This window comes from Etheostoma spectabile, unplaced genomic scaffold, assembly GCF_008692095.1.
Source record: "Etheostoma spectabile isolate EspeVRDwgs_2016 unplaced genomic scaffold, UIUC_Espe_1.0 scaffold00000746, whole genome shotgun sequence".
Taxonomy (NCBI): domain Eukaryota; kingdom Metazoa; phylum Chordata; class Actinopteri; order Perciformes; family Percidae; genus Etheostoma; species Etheostoma spectabile.
The window spans coordinates 1-27,196 of NW_022602637.1; the positions used below are offsets into that span (position 1 = coordinate 1).

The window sequence follows — 27,196 nt, forward strand, 5'->3', positions numbered from 1 at the left end:
CACACCTAAGGAATGTCACAGTGGGAAAACAAAGTGCTCAGTTATCTAGACTAGATGTTGTTATGTCAGTAGTATTAGATCCTCTGGGTTGTTTGCTAAGAAGACATTAAATAACTTAAAAATAGCATTCACAGGCTGGGAAGTACCCTCTACCCAGGAAACGCCAGGTAATTCCAAGGGGCGTTATCAACGTTACAAAACCAAAGAGCACTTACACAGTGTTTCTGAAAACATTAAAGGCAAGAAATAGGCAGTAACAGGATCTGGATTCCTAATCATCACAGCTGTCTAGTTTGGTAGTGGATCTGAGTTTTGTGAGCCTGGTGTGTTGCGTTGGGTGGAGAATGTCACTTACGTCAGTAACTATGTTCGGGCTGGAAATGTGTCCGAATGGGAGGAAAAAACTACGTATCTGCCAGAGCAATTGAGCTTGGCAGATTTGATTGGTTCCCAGGCTAGTACTCCTCATGACGAACTAACTTTGGTTCATCAAATTGGTGGAGTGCCCCTTTAGCTTGTTGTTTGGTTAGAATTCAATAATTTAGATGCACCAACCCAAATTGAAGTGCCTCTAAAAGTATCGCTCATCATTTAAGACCTAAGTTCTATACCTATGGAGTAAATCTTATCAGCGTCAGTGAGCCAATAAGCACTCAGCATGTTTCTACCGAGAACTTATAATGTCTGGGATTGTTGGCTAACGTACACGTCACAGAGACACTTAGGAAAAACCCTACGTTACACAGAGATGGCTCACCTAGTAGAAACTCTCGACTCTCAACTATCTTGAAGAGCCATTGGGACAGAATAGCCATAGCATGTTCTGGCTATAGCATGTTAGCAGTTCATTTGCTAACTGCAGCAGATAACCAACTAACCCTTCAAATAGTTACCAAGCTTTTAGCACCACCCATCTCACAAGATAACACAGACTAACATCATTGTGTAACTTTCTAGTGTGACCAGAGTTAGACTCTGTTTGAGAGGAGGTGTTATTTTACAGAACTAGACACAGTGAATGTCATATAGATGCTAGTGGATGGATATACCTGCGCTATATCTATTTACTTTGGAGGAATGCATATACAGTATGTGCTGAATTTCTCCTATAATATCTTCCTATTTCTTCCTGTCTTTCTATCTGTCTATAGGGAGCACCAGGCGAGCCTGGTCTGTCTATCATTGGACCAAGAGGACCTCCTGTAAGTGTCTTCACCTCCTCTTTTACACCTAATAAACCACTTTCTTGAATCAGTGCTGCCTGCCCGTCAAGCTTCTTTTTTATTAGTTTCAATTTACTAGACCTCTGCTTAACACATTAGGTTCTTGAGTGCAGCAGACCTTTCAGTTCTGTTGATTAAACTAGACAAATGGAGAGACTTCTTTCCAGGCTTGTGGGCATCTGGCTGGAGGGTTATGTTTGCCCAGCCAATCATGTGTATGCACACAAATGATAGAATAATACAATGTAATAACAGGCTGTGTGGAAAGAGCAGCATTGTTGGAGGAGCTGTGATTTGGCCATAAGTTGGATCATTAGTCATTCTTGCTCAAAGCCCAACTCAGACCAAGATTTGCAACGAGCCAAAACTGTTTCAGACGTGGCCGCGGTCTGAACCGGCCCGGCACAGATCGACTCAAACCAGCCGATGGTTTCACTGCGACTCAGCTGGTCAATCACAGAGGCTGGTTTTAGAACGTAAGAGACAGCAGTCTGCTGGTAAAGTCAGCTACAAACTATAGAAATACATTTTCCATCATCCATTTTATTTTTATGTTACAAACAGTAACATGTTTTCCCCAATTCATCACTAGAAACCTCAATATCACCAACGTTATCCACATTCATTCATTATTACACAAAGCAAACATATCCAGCAACAAAAAAGCCTAAAAGTCGGAAGTAAGAATGGAAGTATAAGGAGTCGTTGTTATGGAGACAACACACCGTCTCGTCTCTTGTCATTGGTGTGAACTGGCTGCTTTCAGAACACTGCAGACTGACTCGTTGCAAGAAGTTGCAAGTTTCAAATTAAACTATATACAGTTCATCCGAGGTGCAGTTGGAAGTGATGTGTTTTTAGCCTTTGTCGGAAGATGCGTAGACTTTCGGCCGTCCTGATGTCAATAGGGAGCTTGTTCCACCATTTAGGCGCCAGGACAGCAAACAGTCAGGATTTGGTTGAGGGATTAGTTACCCCTCGCTGTAAGGGGGCAGCAAGCGGGCTGGCTGAAGCAGAGTGGAGTGGGCGGGCCGGGGTATAGGGTTTGACCATGTCCTGGATGTATGCAGACCCTGTCTACAAGTACTAGTGTCTTGAAGTGGATGGGGGCAGTAATTGGCGACCTGTAAAGGGAGCGCAGGGGGGGTGTGTGTGAGAGAACTTGGGGAGGGGGAGCTGTTGCGTTCTGAATGAGCTGCAGACACCTGAAAACAGTCTGTGAGATTTTTAGTATGTCCAAAATCTTAATTTGAAGACAATTGTACTTGAATAGCATACTATTTCCGGTGAAATATACAGTATGCAATACTGGACACTATGACGGCATACATATCCCACAATGCAATGCTGTTGTTGCGACAACATTCAAAACAGACAAATGGACAGAAACGGAGGAGCACTGTAACCTCAATAACGCTGTAAATACATTTCTACATTTCTAGTGGTCCAAATTAACATTATCTGGTTGATGCCACTAGAGCGGAGATCAACAGGGTTACCATGGTTACGTGTCAATGAGGCAATGAGGCTCTCAGAAGTGACGATGAAAATTACAGCTTAATACGTCCGAGAAAGATACATACTTCTGTTTATTTACACAAAAGTACGTTGAACAGTAGTTTACATGTTGAGTTTGTAGTGCACAGTATGAGATTTCAGACGCAACCCTTGTCTTAATAGATCCTATCCTATCCTTATGCACCCAAATTCTCTTCCTTTGAGGCCAAATTACTTCTTTTTGTTCTCCTTTTCAATTCCGGTGGCCTGACTAGGCTACGTATTATAAAATGCCTTCTTGTTATGATGGCTGAAGAGTCAAACCATTGAAGTGGAGCACACATCTGTTATTCTAGTTGATGGTTCTTCCATCTGAAGCTGCGTGTGCCCACTTCCCAGATGGTAATAGGCATTTCTAATGAATAACAGGCGGTGGAGGAAGCTCCGTCTGACTGGCGAGTCCTGAACTTAGAGGGCCAGTCAGTCAGAAACACCGCGAAGCTAGTGTACCACAGCAGGGGAGATCGACGTGAGGGACTCCAGCCGTGACCTTAGATGGAACAAGGGAGTTAAGTCAACATCGAGGTGAGGAGAACGAGAGGAACTGACAGCTGAGGCACGCCACTCTGTCGTTTCATCGGGTTAGATGGATGTGTGTAAAAATACAAGGATTACAACCTCACTCTTGACTGTATGGACTGCAAATACATCATTTCATCGACTTCTTATGAAAATAATTACAGTTTAAGTAAAGTTTACGTTTATTGATTTCACAAAGGGACAGTGTATATCAATGGACATTTCAAAGATGTAAACATACAGGATTATTGCCCAAGGCTAATTTCCATCCTTACGTCCATGCTAGTTTGAAAGTCAGTGAGGGTGAAAGGGGAAATGCAGGCTTTTTTCTGGAGCTTTCAAACATATTTCTTCAGTAATGGATGGATCTTTTCAATAATAGTTTTAATACTCATTCGTGTTGGCTTAACATTTGAGTATGAAAGTTAATTCTTGACCTAAGGAATAGTGCTCTGACGTGGTTCATTTCATAGCATTTAGCAGAGATTTGAACCTCATCTCAGGGTTACTTGTCATCCCTTTTGGCATAAAAGTTGAGCATGAAAATTATTTCTTGACCTTAGAATTAGTATTTTGCCAAAACAGAAAAGATTTCACGTCATGCTGCACTTACTTGCTATTTTCAAGAGCTTTCAGCTGAATATCACGGTCTTTATTGGAAGAAGGAGCAGTTGTAGGACGTCTTCTTCAAAATGACATAAAAGATAGCAAAAAAGCTCATTCTTATTTTGGAAATTCTAGTTGAGGAAAAATATTTTTTGACTTAAAGTCAACTTCTTTTGGAGCTTTCAACAACATCTCACAGGCTTCATCAGCAGATGGGTCTTCTAGGCCTTGTTGTTCATGAAAAGTGAGCGTGAAAGTTCATACTTGGTGTGGGAAATGTTACTTTGACCAAAAAGAGAAATCTTAACTCACCAGGGCGACAAAAAATATCCTTAGTCAACGTTATCTTTTAGAACTTTGGTTAGAAACAGGTTTGTTGGAGTATCACAGGACTGTGAGAAGTTTGAAACTAACCTTGGACCTAAATTCTTGTATAAAAAACCATGAACCATGACTGGCGTTTTGTCCTCCTTCCCTGGGGACAGAAACCATTCAAAGGTCCCTGGAACTACTCTGCTTCTAGACATTAGTCATTAGTCAGGTTCCCCTGCTTGTAATTGTCTTTCTCTACATCCTTATTTCCTCCTCGCCCTTCGTTTCCCGGGGATATTGAATGTCTTGTAGCAGTTTGAATAGCATGCTAAAAAAGCCATGCTGATTAAAACGCTGGCTAATTGTTATTGACATCCACTCATTAAGCTGGTCCACCTTTTGTCCCTAGTTGTACATCTTTATTAGATTACTCTTTGTTCTTTTCTTTTCAGTGTTCCTTTCAGCGTCCAATTTCCTCCTCTGCCGACAGAGCCCACTCACACACTGAATGGATTTCCCAGAGTCTTCAGTATCACTCCTTGCGTCAAAGTCAATTTGGGGACTCACTAAATACCACAGTGCAGTGGAGGGATGGGGGGGGGGGGTGACTGTGAATCTTCTTCCACTGACTGGCTTCGAGCAGCTTTTTAAGTCCGACTTTCAGAAGTACAACAAACACCTGATTGTTTTTCTGTTTCCGTTTTAGGGCCAACCAGGAACAAGAGGATTCCCAGGATTCCCAGTAAGTCCCAACCAAGCCCCTGTCAGGAGGATTCTGTACATCAGGGCGGGACAATCTGCTTTGGTCCCGATTTGATTCTTTAACCAATAATGTTTTCTAGGAAGAATGCATCTCATATGTCAGTCAGTCAGTCCGCCATTTAACTCATTTGTAAAAAAGTACATAAATTTACAGTACATATTTTATTAATTTAAATTAATATTATCATGCAATATAACTTCCAGCCACTAGTGGCAGAAGTGAGGACTGCTAAACATTTATCAAGTCGGGAGGGTGAAGAAATACATTTTATTTAAGTATTTAAGTGTTTTCAACATTCCTCCCTCAACTAATTTGGTGACATCCTGAGCAACTGATATATATATATATATATATATATATATATATATATATATATATATATATATATATATATATATATTTCTGTGAAAGCCAGCCCTGTGATGCATAATATGACAGTGAATTGTAACTCATGTTTCACTTTTCTGCCCAAATCATTTAATAAATCTTCACTCACACCACCTTAGCATTTTACTTCAATCACCAAGTATTTAGCGAGTATTTGCAAATAGCCAGTTTTCTAACTGGTGCTGTAGTTGGTTATTTGTGTGATCTCCATATGTCCTCAAACACTTTCTTCTCTTCTTTAATCCTAGGGTCCAATCGGCTTGGATGGCAAATCTGTGAGTTTCCCCAACTTCCTGTCTAGAAGGGAAATACCTGAGTACTGGAGGGCTTCTTCAGTGCCCAGAATCAACACTGTGATGATAATGAGCATATTAAGCTAAGAATGAAAATTGTGGTCATTATTGTAATAAAATGTCCATTAGTGCCATTACTGTTATTATAGGGTGGGGTTAAATATGCTATGATATTTCTAAGAAATCAAGTGGAGGTATCTGTTTGGATTTAATTATTATCCCACCTGTTTTAATGTTCACACAGGGACAGAGCGGACCGAAGGGAGACATGGTAAGCATTCCTACATTGGTCAGAACATGTGCCTATATTACCACCACCACTGGTCAACCCCTCGTTGAGCCATAAAACGTGAATATACACCGACGAGCTTAAGCAAATATGAAATAATTGCACTGAAGATGGTTTTGCTGTTGAGGTCAGTTAGCTGCCTGTTTTTTTGTACCAGAAGAAAACAGAGCGGTGGCCTGATTACACCCCAGTAATGGGTTAACAGTGGGTTGATTGGAGTAGGGAAAAGGCTGACGGATGGGAGCTGTTTGCACCCCCTGGCTTTCAATCAGGGTAGTAGGTACAACTCGGACTAACTGAAATGGGCACTAAGGGATTTTAGACAGAGCTCACTGAGGCTTGCAGAGTTTGTATGCTTCAAGCATTTCTTCACCATTAACATATAATATCCCTACTCACTGAGGCTTTATTAGCAATACAATAAGCATCATGTTGCAGGAAAGGAGGACTAGGCTTTTAAAATCATCCATTTCACCGTTGTTTATGACCAATGATCTGAAGAGGGCTTGTTGTGGCTGACTCTGCTATCACAGAGCAAAGTAACTGTTTTAACCCATTTTCACAGACTATTGAAGTTTATGTTCCTGATCTATACAGGAAGTAGTGTGTCCTTTGTGTCCTTTAACCCTCATTTGTCCTCATGTTGTCCTTGGGTCAAATTGACCGTTTTCTATATCAATGTTCTTTTATTTCCCCAAAAAACATGATTGATTCCACACAACGCTCTTTGCCAAGCACACATCTCTACTTTCATTAATGTTGGGGCATCTTATTCAGTTTTATAGCATTTTAAGTGTTTTTGAAATAATATGAGTAAAAGTCTATTCCAGTCTGTGATTATCCATCAACATCCATTCCTTTCATTTTAGTCTAAAATAATTCCTAATTTGCTTTTCTAACTCAGACATTAGGTATAATTTCCTATTAATGAGGTTTATTGACCATAAATATGTATGTGTATATGTGTACATTTTATATTGTGGGAAACGTTGCAACTTAAGAATTCATTGCATGGTGTAAAATCTGTGCATATGACAAATAAATATCTTGAATCTTGAATCTTGAATAAATTCGCAAAATAACTGTAAAACTAAAGTTAACAAGTTTGTCTTGTGTAGTGTTAAACGTCAGAAAAAGTGACAAACATTGATAAAAAACTTAAAAGTGTTAAAAAAGAGACGAAAACGTAAGAAAAAGTTAAAAAGTTGACAAAAGCGTAAACAAAACTGTTTTTTTTTTAATGTAGACGGGAAGACAACACGAGGATTAACCAGATCGTAGGTGCCGTGTGCAGGGATTGTAAAGACAACAAAGCAAGAATAAAGAAAAAAACATTGGTATCGAAAGATAAATAATCATTATTATTGGATGTGTTTTAAGTTTTCACATCATCATCTTAAACAACAAATCAGTGCTGTTTCTGGTGATAGCAATGGGAAGACGCTCACTCTAACTGTTGGAGCCAGTTTCTCCACCAAGTTGGATTCTTCTGGAATTTTTAGCAGCTTCAAAACAGATTCGCAGTATAAAAGAGCTCTGTTCTTCTTGAATGATGTTGAAGTGTAGATCACTTCAGTGTTGTCCAGCTGAGGTTGATGCTCTGGCTTTTATCACCCCTTCTGTTTGAAGACCATTACTCCTGCTCAGACAGGGGGTTTGTTTTTTGAAGCCGGACAGCTCCAGTGAACTCAGAGCCAGGACAAATGACAACATTTCCAGGAGGCAGAGTGGGTTTGGATAGTGTTAAATGTTGATAATGGCCCCGTAATGAGCTCCTGTTTCTTAGTCTCCTCCTGACGAATGTCAAGGAGTATTAAAAAAGGCTTTGAGGGGTTGTTGTAAATGTATGGAGATGCTGTTGCCTTCACAAAGTGGCTTTGGAGCTGCTAAGCCTGTGGGGTCACCTGCATGGGGTGCACTGGATGTGTCCTACTGGGCCCGCTCCCTGAGTCCATTAATCAACCAAACGCTGAGCTCTGACAGCTACTACACTGGGCACACCCCAGGGCCTGCTGGGAAGTCAAGCTGTGCCTTCGCACAGAACAAGTAATTGGAATGGACTCCTGTAACAGCTAATTCATCAGTTTGATTGATACCTTGTTTACTTATTTCACTCATGTTTATTAGAGGTGTATGTGTTCAGGCATAATGAATTCTTTGAGAAGCTGCACATCTAGGCCTTAACCACACTCAAGACCAACTGTGTTGCTGTTGTCTTTCAGGGGCAGCGGGGCGCTAAAGGAATCCCAGTAAGTGTGTGAAGTCTTATATCAGTCCCGAGATCATAACCTGCTAACCTGCTTAACCCCGGATCTCATTCACCTGTGTTCTTGTTGTTTTTCTAGGGGGAACCTGGACCCAAAGGGGAAAAGGTGAGACATGGTTTGCAGTAGTTTTGACAACTTGGCCAAGTAGTACATCCAGTTGTTTACCAGCTTTAACTCTTACTGTTTCTTTACTGTGAAAGCGGTATTCCAGAACCTTAGCATTGCTCTTCATAAAGTCAGGGAAAGACTGCAGAGAGGGATTACAAAAGAAAAAACTTAAACCCTCAAAGCTTGAGATATTCTGACTTTTAGTCCCTAGCATGGGCCAATTACCTCCAAAACCCTGCATATTCCCAAATGCAAGATGATAGATTTTTGTTAAAACATCCTCGCCTGGTAAACTCCTCTTTTAAACTTCTGTTTATTATAAAAAATATGTTAGAAATTTGTAGTCACCATATTCTGATTGAACTTTCTTTCTCTTCTCTCCAGGGCGTATGTGGAGACTACACACACCGGGTATGAAATCAATGTGGAACTTATTCTTTCATATTACAGTTTGACAAAAAGCACTTCACCAATGTATATGCTAAAAATGATTATATTCTGCCTATTGTATTGTAAAATGTGTTAATATCATAATTGCAGACTGTAAAAAAAAAAGTGGACGTAGTATGCATGACATCACTCATAGGTTTATGGACAGCAGTTATGAAGCCTGAGCAATTTGGACACTCCACACGTGAAGGTTCTTAACGAGAGGGTGGAGCTGAGGACGATGACGCGGCCAAGCCAGTATGTTAATGGTGCTATAGCGATACGCTAGACTAAATCCTAAAGTTGAACCGTTGCAGCTTTTCAAACCTTCTGAAGGGAGACATCCACTGGGGATTTTAGCAGCAGACTGTCCCTAAGTGACCAGCTAATGCTACTGCTAGCTAGCTAGCTTGGTTGTCAGAAAGCTGAACAAGACATTTCCAGGTGACCAAAGTGTTGTAGTTAACTTTGATGATGTGACAACACACAGACATTGTAATGTCCTCAGTGTTAGCATGGTTAGCATTGCTCTGCCTCTGTCCTTCTTGACAGGTCCTAAAGCAGCCCCTGCTTTATTGTCTATTTTCACACAAATGGCACCATGAATCTTGCTGTATAGAAGAAAACTAGCGATTAAGACTGTACTGGCCTCACTAAGTGTAGCGCTACTCAGCTATCCAGCAAGCTTACAACCATCAGGCTAGGACGCACAAAGAATGTGGATGCAAGAGATCTTCATTCCTTTTCTCCTTTCCTTTATTTATGCTGTAAAACTGAACAAACATAAAACTACTTTTAGTCCATTTTGTCTCGTCGTAAATGCTACAAACACACTTGCTAGCAGCGCACATGCAACAAACACTGTTACTGCCAAGAACAAACTGCTTATACATTTCATAAACCTTTGAATATGACTGTTGTACTTACGGGCATTGCCTTCGTGTAGGTGTAAAAAACATTAAACAACTGCAAATAATAACTTGTCCGGAGACAGCAGAACAAACAATCTTGTCGGTGACTACTCTTGTGTGTCAGCACGGTAAACAGGAAATATACCGTTCAAATTACCCAGCAGTCCATTCTCAATACCTACTACCGTCAGTAGATGGCGCTCTAGCATAACAAATTATTTGCAAACTTGTTTAAAGAAACAGAAATGAAATCTTGGTCTGCTCAGACCATGACACTCCCTGCCTGGTATCTTATGGATACCATATTTATGAGTCTACATGTCCAAACGCTCAATATCAGATTTAGAAGAAAACAGCAAAACAAGTTCAGAAACTGGTCTGGTGTACACTTTAGGAGTGCCTTGGCGAATAACTCTTACTTCCACAGATCTTACTGCACTGTCCTTGCTAGGAAGAGCCTTTGTGACCATAGCCATAGGCCAGTAGTGTCTTTTCACAGCACTGTCTCTCATCAAGACAATGTCTCCTTCCTGCAAGTTAGGCCTTGTGTCCTGCCACTTGGTCCGACTTTGCAGGGTGTTCAGGTACTCACGTTGCCATTTGTGCCAAAAAGTCTCTGCAAGATGCTGCACCTGTTTCCACTGTTGACGGAGGATCTCAGCTTTGCCGAAGTCTGCTGGAGGTGAAGATGGAGTTCCGGTCTTTTGTGTTAACAGCATTGATGGGGTGAGGATGAGCGGGCTCTCTGGGTCGGTGGGAACAGGCAGCAGAGGCCTTGCATTTATGATTGCGCACACCTCTGCCATGAGTGTGACAAGCACTTCGTGCGTCAGAGAGGAAAAACGCTGCTGCAGAAACATGGAGTCTAGGATGCGGCGTGCCACACCAATAAGCCGCTCCCAGGCGCCTCCCATGTGGGAGGAATGTGGGGGATTGAAGATCCATGTGCACTGTTGGTCTTGCAGGTATCGCTGCATCTCTGCATTTTCTTCCAAGTTCAATTCTTTTGATGCTCCAGTGAAATTTGTGCCTTGGTCAGACCTGATTAACTTTGCAGGCCCTCTGATGGAGAAAAATCTCCTAAGAGCATTAATGAAACTGGATGCACTTAAAGTCTCTATTACCTCTATGTGCACTGCACGAACAGTGAGGCATGTGAACAATACAGCCCACCTTTTGTTGTTGACCTGTCCACCTCTGGTCCGACGGCAGATCACCTCCCATGGGCCAAACACGTCCAGGCCGATGTAGGTGAAAGGTGGGGCAATTTGAAGCCTGTCTGCAGGCAGATCTGCCATAAGCTGATGCTCCATTTTGCCGCGCAGTCTTTACATGTGACACACCTGAATAGTGTGCTCCTTATGCACTTCTTTCCTCCTACCAGCCATAGTCCAGCATCCCTGACAGCTCCTTCAGTGAAGTGTCTGCCTTGATGTTTCACCTGCTCGTGGTGGTGTCGCACGAGGAGGGTGTTAGGTGATGCTGACCTGGGATGATGAGAGGATTGGTCCTGTTCATCTCTAAGCCAGACCGAGAGATACGTCTCCAACACGGAGAAGTCCATCACTGTCAATCACTGGACAAAGCTTTTTGATGCTGCTTTGCTTTGGTACGTCTGTCTGTTTTCGTATGTTGTCAAGTTCATTAGCATATGTGTCCTGTTGCATGTTCATAATCAGGATTTTCCTTGCTTTTTCCAGGTTGTCTGGCGTGGCTGCCTTTTTGCAGATATGCCACCCTCTGCATGTGCTGTCACAGATGGTCTGCATAAAACACTGAGCAATGTGAATCAACATGGCAAGTGTTCTCAGGATAGTGGTCCACTTTGAAAAACGGTCGAAGCGCTTCATCCCCAGATGACATGTGGAGGTTTGGGTGACTAGCACTGACACTTTTGGCTTGATTTCAGGGTCAGACCCAGGGTCGATGAGGTCAAAATGTTGCTGAACATTGTATGGTGGCTTACTGGGCAGAAAAACTGGACCAGTCAGCCAGTTTGTGTCTTTTAACGAGGCTGCGGGTACAGATCTGGAGCCGTGATCAGCTGGGTTGAGCTCTGATGGGACATATTTCCATTGTTGTGGTGATGTAGCTTGTCTGATGCGTTGCACTCTGTTGCTCACATAGACGTAGAATCTTCTCTGCTCATTGTTGACATAGCCTAGCACAACTTTACTGTCTGAGAAGAAAGACACAGAGTTCATGTGCAAGTCCATGTTACTTACGGCAAACTCAGCTATTTCCACGGCCAGGACTGCCGCGCAGAGTTCAAGCTGGGTATGGTTGTTTCTTTGACAGGTGCTAGCTTTGATTTGCCGAGGACAAATCCGACTTCAGAGTGGCCATCTGTGCCGGTCACTTTCAGGTAAGCTACCGCAGCAATGGCTTTGGTCGATGCGTCTGCAAACACACACAACTCTCTCGAGCTAGCTGCAGATGGAGACAGGGATGTATAGCAGCGAGGAATTTGTAGGTCATGAAGGCACTGGAGGGAACCTTTCCACTTCAGCCACTCTGCTTTCAGATTTTCCGGTAAAGGTGAATCCCACTCTCCGTTTTCTATGGTCAGCTGTCTAAGCAGTGATCTTCCTTGTATGGTGACGGGTGAGAGATAGCCGAGAGGATCGAAGATGCTGTTAATGGTGGACAGCACGCCTCTGCGTGTAAACGGTTTGTCGTCCTCTTGCACCTGAAAGGTGAATGTGTCTGTGAGAATGTTCCAGCTTATGCCTAAGCTGCGCTGTATGGGCACTTCGTCCGTCAAGAAATCCAGATCTTTGATGCTGTTTGCACGATCTTCCGGGGAGAATTTGCTCATGACAGCTGCACTGTTTGTTGTGATCTTATGCAGTCTGAGACCAGAGCGGGAGAGCATCTCTTGTGCTCGCTTGATGATGCTGATGGCCTCAGACTCGGTTGCGAAGGATTTCAAAGCATCATCGACGTAAAAGTCTCTTTCGATGAATGCCCGTACGTCTGAGCCGAATTCGGCTTCTCCTTCTGTTGCTGCTTTTCTGAGGCAGTAGATTGCTACAGCAGGGGATGGTGTGTTTCCAAAGACGTGGACACGCATTCGATAATCCACAACGTCATTGTCCCACTGATTGTCACGGAACCACAGAAACCTTAAGTAGTCTCGGTGCTCTTCGTTGACGACAAAGCAGTAGTACATATGCTGAATGTCTGCGGTTACTGCAATTTTTTCTTTTCTAAACCTGATGAGGACACCCAGCAGGTTGTTGTTTAGATCAGGCCCTTTCAGCAGGACATTGTTGAGTGATACTCCTTCATGCTGGGCGCTTGAATCGAACACAACGCGAATCTGTTCTGGCTTTTTGGGATGGTAGATGCCAAAAGATGGTAAGTACCAACATTCTTTTTTTTCTGGAAGGGCTGGTGCAATTTCAGCATGTCGACAGTCAATCATCTTTTGCATGAACTGCATGTAGTGTTGTTTCATCACAGGTTTCTTTTCTAACGTGTGGCATACTGACTTTAGGCGTTTCAGTGCATAGTCTCTGTTATTAGGCAGGCGTCTCCTGGGAGACCGGAACGGGAGCGGTGCAACCCAGCTCTGAGTATCGTCTTTGAAAACTTCATTGTCCATTATTTTCAGGAACTTGAGGTCCTCGATGGATGGAGCAGGCTGGTGGTCGTTGTCGGTGCAGGTGAAGATAGAGGAATCCGTGTCATCTCCGCAAAGTAGAGGAGCTGGATGGACAGCAGCACGCTGAGGTGGAGGAAACTGCAGGACAGGGCAGCTTTGTGTGAGGTCTTTCACACGCAGGTGGTTATAGCAGGGCGTGAGGTAGCTGGGGCGACCGTTCTCTAAGATGGATGTTTTAGAGTGGTGACTGCTGAGGGGCGGTGTGCTGTGCCAAGGCAGACATCTCCAATCACCACCCACCCTATGTCCAATTCTGAGCAAACGGGGCACTGCTGGGTCCATTTATTTGCTTACGGATCTTGTGGATTCTTAAAATGTCTCTTCCTAGCAAAAGGAGTATTTCTGCATTGGGATCTAAGGGGGGATCTCACTGGCTATGCTTTTCAGGTGGGGGTGATGTAGAGCTGCATTGGGAGTGGGAATTTCTGACCTGTTATTTGGGAGCTTGTTGCACTCAATGAGGACTGGAAGAGGAATGCAGATCTTCTCATCGAATGACTCCAACATGTAGCCACACGCCCTCCTTCCAGTTGTCTCTATGCTGCCTGCACACGTTCTCAATGTGTATGGTGATGGAGTGCTCTTGTCGTTGAACAACTCAAAGAAGTCAGATCGGGCTAGAGACTTGTTGCTTTGTTCATCAATGATGGCATACACTTTGGTCACAGCTTCCCGTTGGCCGTGGGGGTACACGTTAACTAGGATTAACGATTTTTGAACAGGCTCTCGCACTCACCCCTTCACCGCATACTTCAGTGCACTTGGACGTGACGCTCTCCTCGTTCTCCCTGCTATCATCTGAAATGTGTGCGGTCGGCTTTGCCTTCCATGGGGATGGACCAGGATGCATGGCTTCAACATGTTTGTCGCTTTGGCATTCTGCGCACGTTATTGCTGTGTTGCAGTTTTTTGCAATATGGGCAGTCGAAGCACAACAGCGAAAGCAGATGAAGTTTTCTTTAAGGTACTGTTTGCGTTCATTGAGTAACTTGTCTCTGAAGCTTCTGCACTGTACTAACGAGTGAGGCTTTTGAAATTGGGCAATGTTTGCTTGGATCAGGAGCGTTGGCTTTTGGCTCACTTTTTTGGCTGGGGTCAGCAACTTGAGTTTTGTGAACTGCAACAGGCTGATGTGCATGACTTGGGAAACCCCTGGTCTTGTCTCTCTTGATGGAGGGTGTTGTAGGCAGAGTGATGGTAAAACTGGGATCATTTCTAGCTTTGGCTTGTGTGTGAATGAACTCTACAAATACACTGAATGGAGGGAAGGGAATTTGGCGCTCGCGTTTGATCTGTGAGCCGTAAAACATCCACTTTTCCTGCAGATTGTATGGTAACTTTTCAACAATTGGAGCTACTCCCCTAGCTGTGTCCAGATAAGCCAGTCCTGGAAGAAATCCATCTTGTTTTGCAGCATGCAGTTCTCGTAGGAGGTCGGCTAACTCACGCAGCTTTGTTGGTTCTTTGTTGGATATCTTTGGGAAGCCCTCCAGTCTTGTGAATAGCGCCCCTTCAATGGCTTCCGGAGTGCCATAACACTCTTCGAGGCGCTGCCAGATGTCCCTGAGGCCACTCTGTGGATCTCTGATGTGGGCTGCTCTTAGCCTGCGTGCCTGTTCTGAAGACTCTTTGCCGAGCCATTTAATCAGGAGGTCAGTTTCTTCTGCTACCGTCAGTCCTATGTTGTCTATGGTGTTGCAAAATGAGGCTTTCCACGCCCAGTAGTTCTCTGCCCTGTCGTCAAACTTTGTCAGTCCAGTGGAGACCAGCTGACTTCTTGCAATAAATCTGGCTAGATCTGTGGTTACAGCGCCGTGGTTGTCTGGTTTTGGTGTGTGGTGAGAGGGTAAGCCACCGCCTGGGCTTGGACCAGGAAGAGTGTGACCTGTTGCTCCCTGCCATGCTTTGTTGCAGGTGTGCGTTGGTGTCTGATATGTTTTTGTGGGTAGCAAGTAACTGGGTGCGCTGGGAAGGGCTGTGTGATTTTCCAGCTTTACTTCTCGTTTTCTGGGATATCACGTGCAGTGAAATACCGTTGGTTCCCCTCTGATCCCGGTTCCCCAAGGCTTTTGTCGTCTTCCAGTTCGGCTTGAAGTGCTGCTGCTTCGGCTATTGCAGCCTCCATTTCCTTTCTGCACTGCAGTGCTTCCAGTTCCGCTTCTAGCTTAGCTTTTTGAAGTTTAATTTCTAATTCTTTTTCTGCATAGGCAGCTCTGGTTCGGGCTGCTTGAGCTTTTGCTTTTGCTGTGGCTAACATCGTGCTTTTCTCCGAACTGCGGGTTGATCCACGTGCGGACGCACGAGTGGAGCCTGACATCGACACTTGAGATCTCACCTCCAGGTTTTGCAAGTCGGCTTCGGTTAACCCTGTGGGTAGCTGCGTATCTGGCTGAAGTTCCATGTCTTATGGAGCAGGCGGTTGGCTCTCAAATTGTTCGCAGGTTGCTGAAAAGTCCGTCCTCTTGACGGGCGAGGGTCTGCCCTTTTACTGTACTGGCCTCACTAAGTGTAGCGCTACTCAGCTATCCAGCAAGCTTACAACCATCAGGCTAGGACGCACAAAGAATGTGGATGCAAGAGATCTTCATTCCTTTTCTCCTTTCCTTTATTTATGCTGTAAAACTGAACAAACATAAAACTACTTTTAGTCCATTTTGTCTCGTCGTAAATGCTACAAACACACTTGCTAGCAGCGCACATGCAACAAACACTGTTACTGCCAAGAACAAACTGCTTATACATTTCATAAACCTTTGAATATGACTGTTGTACTTACGGGCATTGCCTTCGTGTAGGTGTAAAAAACATTAAACAACTGCAAATAATAACTTGTCCGGAGACAGCAGAACAAACAATCTTGTCGGTGACTACTCTTGTGTGTCAGCACGGTAAACAGGAAATATACCGTTCAAATTACCCAGCAGTCCATTCTCAATACCTACTACCGTCAGTAGATGGCGCTCTAGCATAACAAATTATTTGCAAACTTGTTTAAAGAAACAGAAATGAAATCTTGGTCTGCTCAGACCATGACAAAGACCAAAAAATAAAATGTAAAAAATATTTCTGAGGTAATGCATCAAAGCAGAAGTAGGCTCATTTTCTCATAGAGCGTTATAGAAACAGACTTCTTTTTGGAGCCAGTGGAGTCGCCCCCTGCTGGAAATTAGATAGAATGCACGTTTAAGGCTTTAGTTTTAATAGACCTGCAGGATCGTCCATTATTTTTACAGTCTCTGATTATGACACACACTGAACCTTTCCTGTTGTCCATAATGTAGAACACACATCTATTACAGGTCCACGCGCAAGTGCAGTGTAATAATGTCAGAACAGAATAGAAAAGTAAAGTGGGAAGGGGAGAAAAGTACTACAGAAGCTGGACAGATAAATGGCCGGTAGCACATTGATGGGTAGCACATGCAGAGCTGTGCAGACGTCCCTGGGGTTTGGCTAGCTGAGAGAAAACAAGGCAATTACCAGCAGCCTGCTGAAGCCCTACGTGATAAGAGCCTGTGTGTGCGGTGCCAAGAATAAGAGTCTCCTGTGTAAAGGGGGATTTTTCAGATAGCAAAGTCCATTTCCAGCCTAATTCAAGCTTTCAGTTATTAAACTGCTCCTGCTAAGATGATCAAAGTTGGGGGTTTTTTTTGTCATGCTTTGCTATTGCCATGTTTTTTTTTTCTACTATGAAGCTCCCATTTTTAAATGTCCCTCCAAATAACAATGCACAACGCTGAAATGGTTTATGAGCTGTTTCAATATGTCTCATGTTGTGATATACGTCTCTGGACAGGACCAAAAGAGGATTTCAGGTTTGATATCTTTAGCCGGACAAGAAGCCCAGCACCCCCATTTCTAACAAGCAGTATGCCTGTTGAATTTGTTTTTCATACACTTTTAGAGACCCCTGCAGGAGTCTGTATGGGAGGTCCATTCCCAGTGTCTGCTCACACTTCAGGCCTCAATCCTATAGTGAGACCCTGGGGGATGGGGGTTACTGTAGGTGGAGGTAAAATGTTTAGTGTGTAGAGATTTTGCCTTTCAGGGCAAAGCCAGCAAATGTTTTTTGTGTTTTTGTGAGATGTGTATTTCAGCAGAAGCCCCACAGTTAAAAGAAGAGTGTAACATTTTGGGAAATATGTTTATTTGCCTTATTACTTTCAAGTGCAAAACTGGAGTCAGGACAAGGTTAGCGTAGCTTAGCACAAAGACTGGAAGCAGAGGGAAACAGCGAGCCTGGCTCTGTCCAAAGGGAAAAGATAAACGTACAAACAACTCCAGTATAAAGCCTGCTCTTAACAGACTGTATCTACTTTGTTCAATTCAAACAAAAGTTACATGACAATTATAATTTGTGGAGCAATTTCTTGACAGACCATGGTTTATTTCTCTATGTAGCACGAGTTGGTCGTAACACCCAAAGGTCGGATTCATGAATTGCTATTTTACATTTGTATTCACATCAAAAGCTAAACCAAGAGGACACATCATAAGATTTTTGCAGGTGTTAGCTTTTGTTTAACTTCTAGGCTAGCTGTTTCCAGTATTTATGCTAAGCTAGGCTAAGCACAACTTGACTCTAGCTCTGTACTGAACACAAAGACGTGAGATTAATATCCCTCTGAACATCTCACCCAACAGTTTAAGCTATTCCTTTAAAAGGATACCCTCTTAAATTCAGGCTAAGGAGACATGAGTCACGTGTTGTGTGGTTGGACAATGACTCGTTACCACGGTTACCAGCACTGACTAAAATGACCACTTCCCTGGTGTGTAGGGCCTCTTTGTGCAGGATCTTCCTCTGAAAACCCTGGCTGCCTTGCGCTCCAGTCAGGCTCTGATGTTGAAGGTTTGTGGGTGCCACCAAACACCCAGATAGATAACCCTCAGCGGGGGTGTCACCTAGTCGTGCCGCAAAGAGAGCCAGCGCCCATGAGCCAAGGCACTCCTCCACACAAAACCAAAAGAAAGATCAATGGGGATGACGTTGCTACCGTTTTAATGAAATGAATGTTACATTTTTTGAATTGTTGCTGGAAATAAAGTTAATTGGGGTCTACGGAAGCACAGGGATGCCAATATTAAGACAAAATCAGTGAATTCAAATTTAATTTTCTTGTGCCATTTGGAAAAATACAAATTCAACTTCAAATTAGATTATATGACAAATATGGCAGTGTTAACTCAATTTATGAATAAATCAAAATGTAATTTCCTTTGCTATTAATCACACAGAATTTAAAAAGGTAATTACTACAGACAAAATGGTACTGTAAGAAACAGCTGAAATGTGTAGGATGAAGCTATGCACCAAATTATTTGAGGTCAAAAGGAAAAATACACCAAAATATTTTTGAATGGAGTTTGTATTTTTCCTAATTTCCAACGAATTATTTCTTTAGAATTTTTCCAGACGTAACTTTAACACAATTGGACACATTTCTACTTCACTAAATGATTTTACTTTAATATTGGCCTCTTCTGAATTCCATACATTTAAACCCAATGTGGTGGATAGCTGGAAACGAGGAAGGACAACGCAGCACACTTGCCTACTTGCTACATTTATACCCCTTACTTATATTTACTTATAACATTCTGTATATATTTCCATAGAAATAGTACTATTGGTATCTTTAGCTTTCAACTGAGCTACAAAGCTAAAAACAGTGTGATTGACCACACAACAAAAAGAAGTCTGTTCCAAGACTGACATATATGGGAAATATGTATAAGTAGTGAATATACTTTTGGGGTTTCAGGTATTTGGTGAAGGTAGTCTTTACATTAAAGCTTGCTGCATAGTAAAGATTGTGGAAATATGTACGCTATGTAAAAAGTAAGCAAGTTGCATGCTGCTGGTTCTACTTGGTGTCAGCGGGGATATCATACCTGTTCCGTCCTGTCCTAAACTTGTATCTGATCATGCTGGTCGTCTCAACAGAAGCGGCGCATTGTGCAGCCCTGTGCTGGACAGGTGGCCACAGTAAGTCTGGTTGTGCACTGGAACCGTGCTGCTGTACTCTCTTTGTGGCAAGACTGGCGCCCACCTCTGCTCCGCTGCAACCTAGGGGCCTGGCTCACTGTTAATGGGGACATTGATGCTCAGAAATCCCGAACAGGGGATGCTTGGTGATTTGCAACAAACACACTCTAACAGTATCTAAAAATGTGGTGCGATTCTTTTGATATAAAGAAGCATCACGGGACATCAACCATCCCCTTTGCCACTCCAAGCCCGTAGTTTGCTGTGCTGGTGCCTTTTCTTGTCTTTCATTTCTTCAGCTTTGTTTCCTTTTTCTCTCCTTTGCCCTCCCATTTCCTTGCTTTTCACTGTGATGTTCTATTTCTCTTTTTCCTCCATATCCCGCCCCCCCCCTCCCTCCTTCGTTCACCTGGTCTCTACCCCGTTACCTTTCTGTGGCCTCCTGGTGACCTTTGCCACCTGTGCTTTGTGACTTCCCCCCGGCAGATGTTGCCCATCACCGTGCGCAACATGCCCTCAATAAGCCCTCTAATCCTAAAACGCCTCAAGGTACAATTCTCTCTGCCCCCTACTTGCCCCCTCCCCTCTGCCAACCGCCATCAACCGTCGCCGAAATCTCCCCAACCCTCCTCCGCCGTCATGCTGTAATTAACCAACTTTTGGCTGCTGCTGCTTCTGAATGATGCGTGACAGGAAATTTATCAAAATGCTGCATTTTTCAGGTTTCAAGCAAAGCACAAATAATGATGTTTTACTTAACGCTTTAGTAACAGAAACATTGGAGTTAAAACTATCCATTGTAGTTTTAAGTGGACTTAGCCAATGGCGTGAATATACAACAAATACAAATGGGCAGGCCAGATGAAACTAGCTCCTTAGCTAACTGGTACATTTACAGTAAGGTGGAAACTAAAATGTTGATTAAGGTACACTGTCCCTGGTAAATAAATAATAATAAAATAAAATTACAAATCAACAATCCACTGGTCACCAAAATCTATCAAAAGATCTTGTAATGCTTATAACAAATACAACACAAAAGTACAGTCCAAGACCTACAAACATTTGTCCTTCAAATTCATATGCATATATTGCGCATTACTGATTTACCGTCAGTGGCAACAGGGTCAACACAAGCCACAAGACAAACAAGACAAGGCATTTCTGTTTTCCTAACCTCAGTTTTGCACTTGCATAAAATTGAAGGACTCAAAAGAGTCTGAAAAACAAGTAAAGCAAAAACAATGCCAGATCCTACATTTCCCACGATGCCGATGGTGGCATCTTTTCGTCGGACCCTTTCAAACTCCACACCTTCAGGTTTTAACTCAGGCCTCCTGTCTCTCAGGCTGAGTACTCCCAGTGGAGAAGAAATTCATATTTCAAATAAAGTAGACAGAGAATCAGAGAAGATGAATAGTGTGATGAACATAATATAACCCATTTGGTGATGCAAAATCCTATTGCCATTTTTATAATTCTCCACAATCCCGGATTCCGTGTCTCTGCAATATCTATGCATGGAAACCATGGTGCGTTTGATCTAAGGGTTTATAGACTTCCATTATGGCAAATAAATTATGATTAGAGAACTAACACATTTGGTCAGGATTTTGGGGATATAGCTAGGAAAAGGCCCTACTGTAAAAACATCAATTACGGGATTCAAACTCCCCTTTTGAGAGTTTGACACCCAGCCCATCCAACACCATTATCCTCTGTCTCACTCCATGAAAGGCTTGGATTAAACTACTTCCTGTATGACACTGGACGTAAATCGTCATCACCACTTCAAACATAAAACAATACACAGAATACATTTCTAAATGTGCTGAACATGATATACAAACTGTTAATAGAAGATGCACAATTTAAAGAAATATTTACATTTTCCTTGGAATAAAATGAAATCTATGAATACAAGCCTACTCATATAAGTTCTTTACCAGGTCTTCATCATATAACTTGAAACATTCAAATAGACAATGCATAAATTAATATATGTTCTGGAGCCATCTCTGCCCGTCAGCTCCTACAACACAAGCCAAAGCTGTGAAGTCGGGCGTGCTGCCATGTGGGTCATTTGACCTTTACTGTTGCACAGGTTAGCCTAGGACACAATACCTTGTTTGGAAGTCAACACTAGTTGCTATCATACATTAAGAAACACAAAATGGACTTAAATTCTGTAAACAGTTCATATTTCCCCCTTCCATAATGCATCAGATATCAGTGTTGACCATCTGATGGAATGGGGTTTCCATCATATTGAGACTAGAACAATGGCTGCTTTTCTTTTCTATTTCTAGAATGGTCTGTCATTGCAGAACAGCACATTTTATTATCAGCTATTGGCATAGCACTGTGTGTAACCCCTGGGGAAAACATGTCCAGAGATATAAACTGTATCTGGACGCAGAGGAGGAATGATGAAATATGGATCGACATGGATGGATATGTTCTCCATTTTCTAAGAATAGAAGCTTAGCGGTGCTCTGTGGTCCTGAGCTACTGTACATGTGTGCTCTCCTACAATAACACAGTGATTGCTGGGTGACTGAAGTAAGGCCAGCGCTTTGTTTTAGGAACTTCTCTAAGTCGGACCACATGTGCAAATAAATGATGTACTGTAGCACAATGCATTCAATTCATGCTGTGCAAAACTTCTTCCTCTCAATAATGATGCATGTTTCCACATGGAGGTGTCTTCTCTGTAAAAAATAGATTTTATGAGTTTGAAAAGATGAGTAGCGGAAATTCAAAGGAGGAGCAGATTCAGGACGAGTAGCAGCCAGACAGATTTATTTCAGCCGTTGAGGTTTATTTATTATCTTCATATCCTGTGCTTGTTTAAATTTCCTTCATTTGATTTTGTTTAGTCTTGGCTTTGGTTTGAGGTAATTCCCAGGGTTCCTTCTGTCAGTGGGCAGTCTTCAGAATGATCACACAGATTATCAAACTTTATCTCTAAAGCACATTTAAAAAGCATTAGCAGCACATTTAAAAAAAGAAGCTGCAGGAAAGATCAATGTCATAATTAACTCACATAATACTTCTAAGCTGGACTACCTTTGACAACTAGTCCTTGGAAAATTAGAGATCCAGGTCCATTAATTCTATTTAGCTTGTCAAAAGATCAAATAACTACCTCACCCCATATGGCCCAGTGCCTTGCTCTCCAAACCAAGGCAGTCCCTAAAGGGAAAGCACTTTCTCACTCACTAGATGTCTTTCAAGCTTATTGCACTTGCTCAGGTGTCACCATAAATCATAAGCCCTGTCTCTGTTAAAAGATGGACTCTGTCCTCAGATGTGAAGATCCTCCTTGGTCTCTCTGCGGCAGTGCACTGACTCCTGGTCGATGACTTTGATCACCACTCAGTCGCAGCAGTGATCATTTTGGTCTCATGTTTGCTGAGATATTGACTGCTGCCGTGGGTTCGGTTGACCCTCCGTGAGACCAGTTTCCTGGCCCTTGTACAGGGTCCAAGGGTACTTAAGTTACTTTGACCCCATTGACAAAGAAGTGCTCAAAGTCAAAAGACCAAGATCAATTTAGTGATCATGTTTCCATGCACATAATATTCTGTTTTTTGCCATTATTCTGAAAAGACCATATATCAACTAAGCTGTTTACATGGCTAGTGAAAGTTTATATTCCACTAATATTCCCGCTGTGCAAAATAGGATCTTTCACCAGTGGCAGACTTGATCGACCGTGCGAACACAGCGTCCCTCTTCATTCCTTCAACCAGCTTCTTGAGGAGGTCGGCGTAGCGATGTTTTCCCATATTCAGAAACCTGTTGATATCCTAGTCTTTGATCATGTTTAAAAGTAGCTGTGTTTCTTCTTTTTTTATTTAGCCATGCGTCTCTACCGTAGCTCGGCAAACTCTTGGCTGGTGGTTTGTGTACAATAACCATAGCAACGCACAGAGCTGACCGTAAACTGTAAACAGCCAAGAAGCCAAAAACTGCAGTAAAACCCTGATTGAGACACATATTCCGAATGCGCTGTAAAAAAATATCCAAAGAATGCCGTCGCACATGTTTTAATGTGAAAAAGCTAAATTCGAAGAAAGGCCCTATTTAGAACGAAATAGGCTGTTTTACATGACCTGTATTAAAGACAGAATATTGTCATTTTCTGAGAAATATTGGTGTTCATGTAAACGAACTCGATGTCTCTATGAAAAGAGACACTGCTTATGACTTCAAACACATCTTTACTACATGACCATAGTTCCGTAGTCCGTATTACAAAATTTCCAATGCTGTGACTAGTTTTGGTCTCATATTCTATGATTTGGTGCTCTTCCACTGGGCCTGGCAGCTAGGTACATCATTGAATAGGATCGGGTTAAAGTCATCAATCAGTGTCACTGAAACAAAGTTCTGCACCAAGCTCTCATCATCTGATGCAGTGACCAGTTATGTCTCATATTCACAGTCACGTTCGTCTGCCTCCGGTGCCCTTCCTGCCCATGGTACTTGCTAAGACCCTGTCACAAGGGTTCTTCATCATTTCCTAACACCTGAGCGAAGTGAATACCTTAAAGTCCATTACACATGGTAAAATCCCTGGAACAGAATTAACTTTAACTTTGGCATATTTGATCCCCGATATGTGATCCAAAGGTCAGGAATGAATCCCCAAAACCTTGTTGCTTGATGCTTGTCTTGCTCCATGGCTTGCCTTCCTCTCCGCAACCCCCCCTGCTGCAGTTATTTGTGGTGCTGAGTGAGGTTGTTGTGTTGGCATGGCCAGTGTGGCGAGGGATGCTCCAACACTGAAGGTTTTAACTCAAGGTCTCCCAGCAGGGCGAGCCTGGAGCGCAGGGACCCCCGGGACCTCCGGGACCCCCAGGACTCCCAGGGACCCCAGGCCTGAATGGAGCCACTGGTCCAATGGTGAGTCCCAGTCTGAGTTCAACCAGCTATCAAAATTCTACCATTACCACTTTTAAATAGCCACCTTGCAAATCATTTCAGTCTTCGCACGAACAACAGAGACTCAAAAACTTTTTAATCAGTCAACTCAGAATCATCCCATGTGATTCTGAGTAATATCAAATGTCATGTAATGTTTCTGTCAATACGTTATGACTTCCTTACTTTGTCTGTGGCTCTCAGCCCCAAGCCCATAAGTTCCTGCTGGAGACTTTACAAAAGATACATTTCATTCATTGTTATTGAGAAAACTATGTTGGAACCACAGCAGTTGATTGGGTTTTTATTTTAGCAGGAACTAGTCGTTTGAGTATTCTACATAATGAGGGTATAAAACATCAACAACCCTTGCAATAACAAGACAACAGAGTATCAGTCACAAAACATAAGAAAAGGAGATGCATGGCTGACTGTAACTTTCCAATGATAGGGAAAATAAAATCACACTTCCCTCCATGATGGAATTTGAAAATGGATTTGAAAATAATTTTAGCTTTTTTTTTTCCTCCCTGTGGACACATTTGTGGCATAGGGTAGTTACCAAAATTACCACTTTCCATGTTCAAAATTCATATTAAAATGTTACTATACCTGGGAAACTGACATCTTATTATTATCACTAGTTAAAGTGCCTGAAAATCAATTCAGCCAAAATCGGTCGATTACAGCAGGAATCTTCACAGGGGGTCTGGGACCCCTAGAGGGTACTCAGAGTCAATTCGGGGGGGGGGGGGGCTCCAAAAATTAAAAAGTCTTAACATCAATCCAAAATAGTATTACCAACTATAAATCCCCACTGCTTACTGGCCTGTAGGTAAGGTAGTCCCTAAGGCCATCCACAGACACACTAAGGATTCACATGTGTGTTTTAACATTAAATAATGATTTATAAATATATTATTATTAGGCTGTTTGAATAGCTTAATATTCTGGGAGAAAAATGTATCTATAAAATCTTTAAGCTGCCCTACATTTTAATGTAGGCCCAATTTAATATGCAACTTCATTTTGTACAATATATGTAATAGGAGGTCCATGAGAAGTCTGTTTTGAGTTAAGGGGGCCTGGCTTAAACACTTTCAAGACCCCTGGATAAAAGTAATTGAATCTAAATTTAATAAAATATATAGTGTAAAACTAATGCCCAATATTTAACGCTTACGAAGCCAACAGTCTTGAGCTGTACAATGTCATGAACCTTACAAGCTATGCACAGGCGAGTCTCATCCTATTCCCCATCCATCCCTACATGATGTGAACACATTCATGCTTTGGAAACTACAGTATAAAGAGATTCCAGAGAAGTGAAACATTGTAAAAAAGTATTAAATTGCTTGTATTCACAAGTTCACTTTGCTCAAGGACACCATTAAAAGCTGTCTATGACTCAGCTGTTTCTAAACTGTTGCAGCCTTAGAACATAAAACGACTCGTCAGCTTTTCACTTTGACAACCAACAGAGCTGTTGTAGTTTATACAAGTTTAACCTGCAAGGTGAAGTTCAAGACTAATATTTTAGTGGGAAAATATTTCGGATTTACTATCACGCTCTCATCCACGATAAGCTTAGTTGCATATTCAAATGGCGCCATGGCACTGGCATGTTGGATGGTTTTGTAGATTCTGTGTAAAGAGTGTTTGTTCTTGTCAAACAGGGTAAGCCTGGTGAACCAGGCAAACCAGGAAAAGACCCAAGGGTAAGCTTTGGTTCAGTGAGTCCTGAGTCTACACATATTTTTCCAGAAAACTTTCAAACAGACGTTTGTTGGTGTGACATTAACCTCCTTGTGATTTCTACATTTGTTCTGCAGCTTCTACCAGGCATGAAGGTAAACATCTTCTTCTTCTGGTCCAAACAGCAAAATTACAATTCTAAAAAAACTTGATTAGCATCACGGTGGCCTCTCATGACGACTCTAGACTTATTACAGACAAACACAGCCAGGCCCAAATAAAACAAGCCACATGAAACGGGGATCAAGCCAAGATGTTTCCACTCGGTTTCTGTGCAGCTGCTCTGATATTCAGACCCGCCCCACCTACACAACAGAAACTCTCTCTGTCCTTTGGATGTGATGAGTACATCTCCACATGATGCATTAATCACCACGGATTATTTAAAAGGGGAATGTAGATTTTGAGGTCAGAGGCCTGCCAGTGCCTCTCACATGGAAAACAAGCCAGCAGGAAGTTGTCGCTCTTGTGATAGGCTTTAGCATGCAGCACCATCAGAAACCCTCAGGGTGGAGTCATGATTTTGAAGCCTTCCATTTTTTTTAACCAATATTAAATACTGAAACAATGGCTGGAAATGTACAGTACACACTTTGTTTTTTTTTTCCCTAGGGTGAGGCAGGTGTGCCAGGACAAAAGGTGAGCTGTTTTTTTTGTTTTCACTTTTGAAAAAGTATATTGCATCCAGGATGTGGGTAGATTGGACAGAAATACTTTTTCCAGGACACATTCTACTGTACACAATGTCAATGGCTTTTCCATCACGCACATGAAGCAATAACAATCTTTCCCTGAGTAATGGTACACTTAGATATATTTATTTTAGTTACCTGCTTTGCTTTGATTTGGCTAAAAAGATCCCGTTTTAATGTTAAAGAGTTTCCTATCATTGAGCAGTAGGCTGGCATTTTAGAGTAAAGTAGACATACGATTCAGGACTTTTAGACGACCTCAGGAGAAGATGCATTCACCAAATGATTTGCTTGTGTTGTGTCCACACACCATCTGATTGCTGATGTCAGGCCTGCTGTTAGGAATTAAGGACAGGGGACAACATCTTCCAAATGATTGATGCCCCTTATCCTGGCCTGGTCAACTTTCTGTGAATCAGTGTTAAGTTATATTTTGTCTTGCTGTCCATCCACAGGGGGATCGAGGTGATGTTGGCCCTCTAGGTCCTCAAGGCTCAAAG

The 27,196-nt window shown here is 42.5% G+C and overlaps 1 protein-coding gene across 1 annotated transcript; it reads left to right on the forward strand.

Annotated features, from left to right (window-relative positions):
- Positions 1-1,153: 1,153 nt before the first annotated feature.
- Positions 1,154-27,196, forward strand: LOC116674586 (collagen alpha-1(IX) chain-like; the record flags this gene model as incomplete). The annotated part of the gene is made up of 13 exons (XM_032506975.1): positions 1,154-1,202; positions 4,924-4,959; positions 5,616-5,642; positions 5,905-5,931; positions 8,172-8,198; positions 8,295-8,321; positions 8,709-8,735; positions 19,807-19,869; positions 24,142-24,231; positions 25,926-25,967; positions 26,082-26,099; positions 26,617-26,643; positions 27,152-27,196. Coding segments are annotated over exons 4-13 (369 nt in total), but the record flags the coding sequence as incomplete, so codon positions are not given.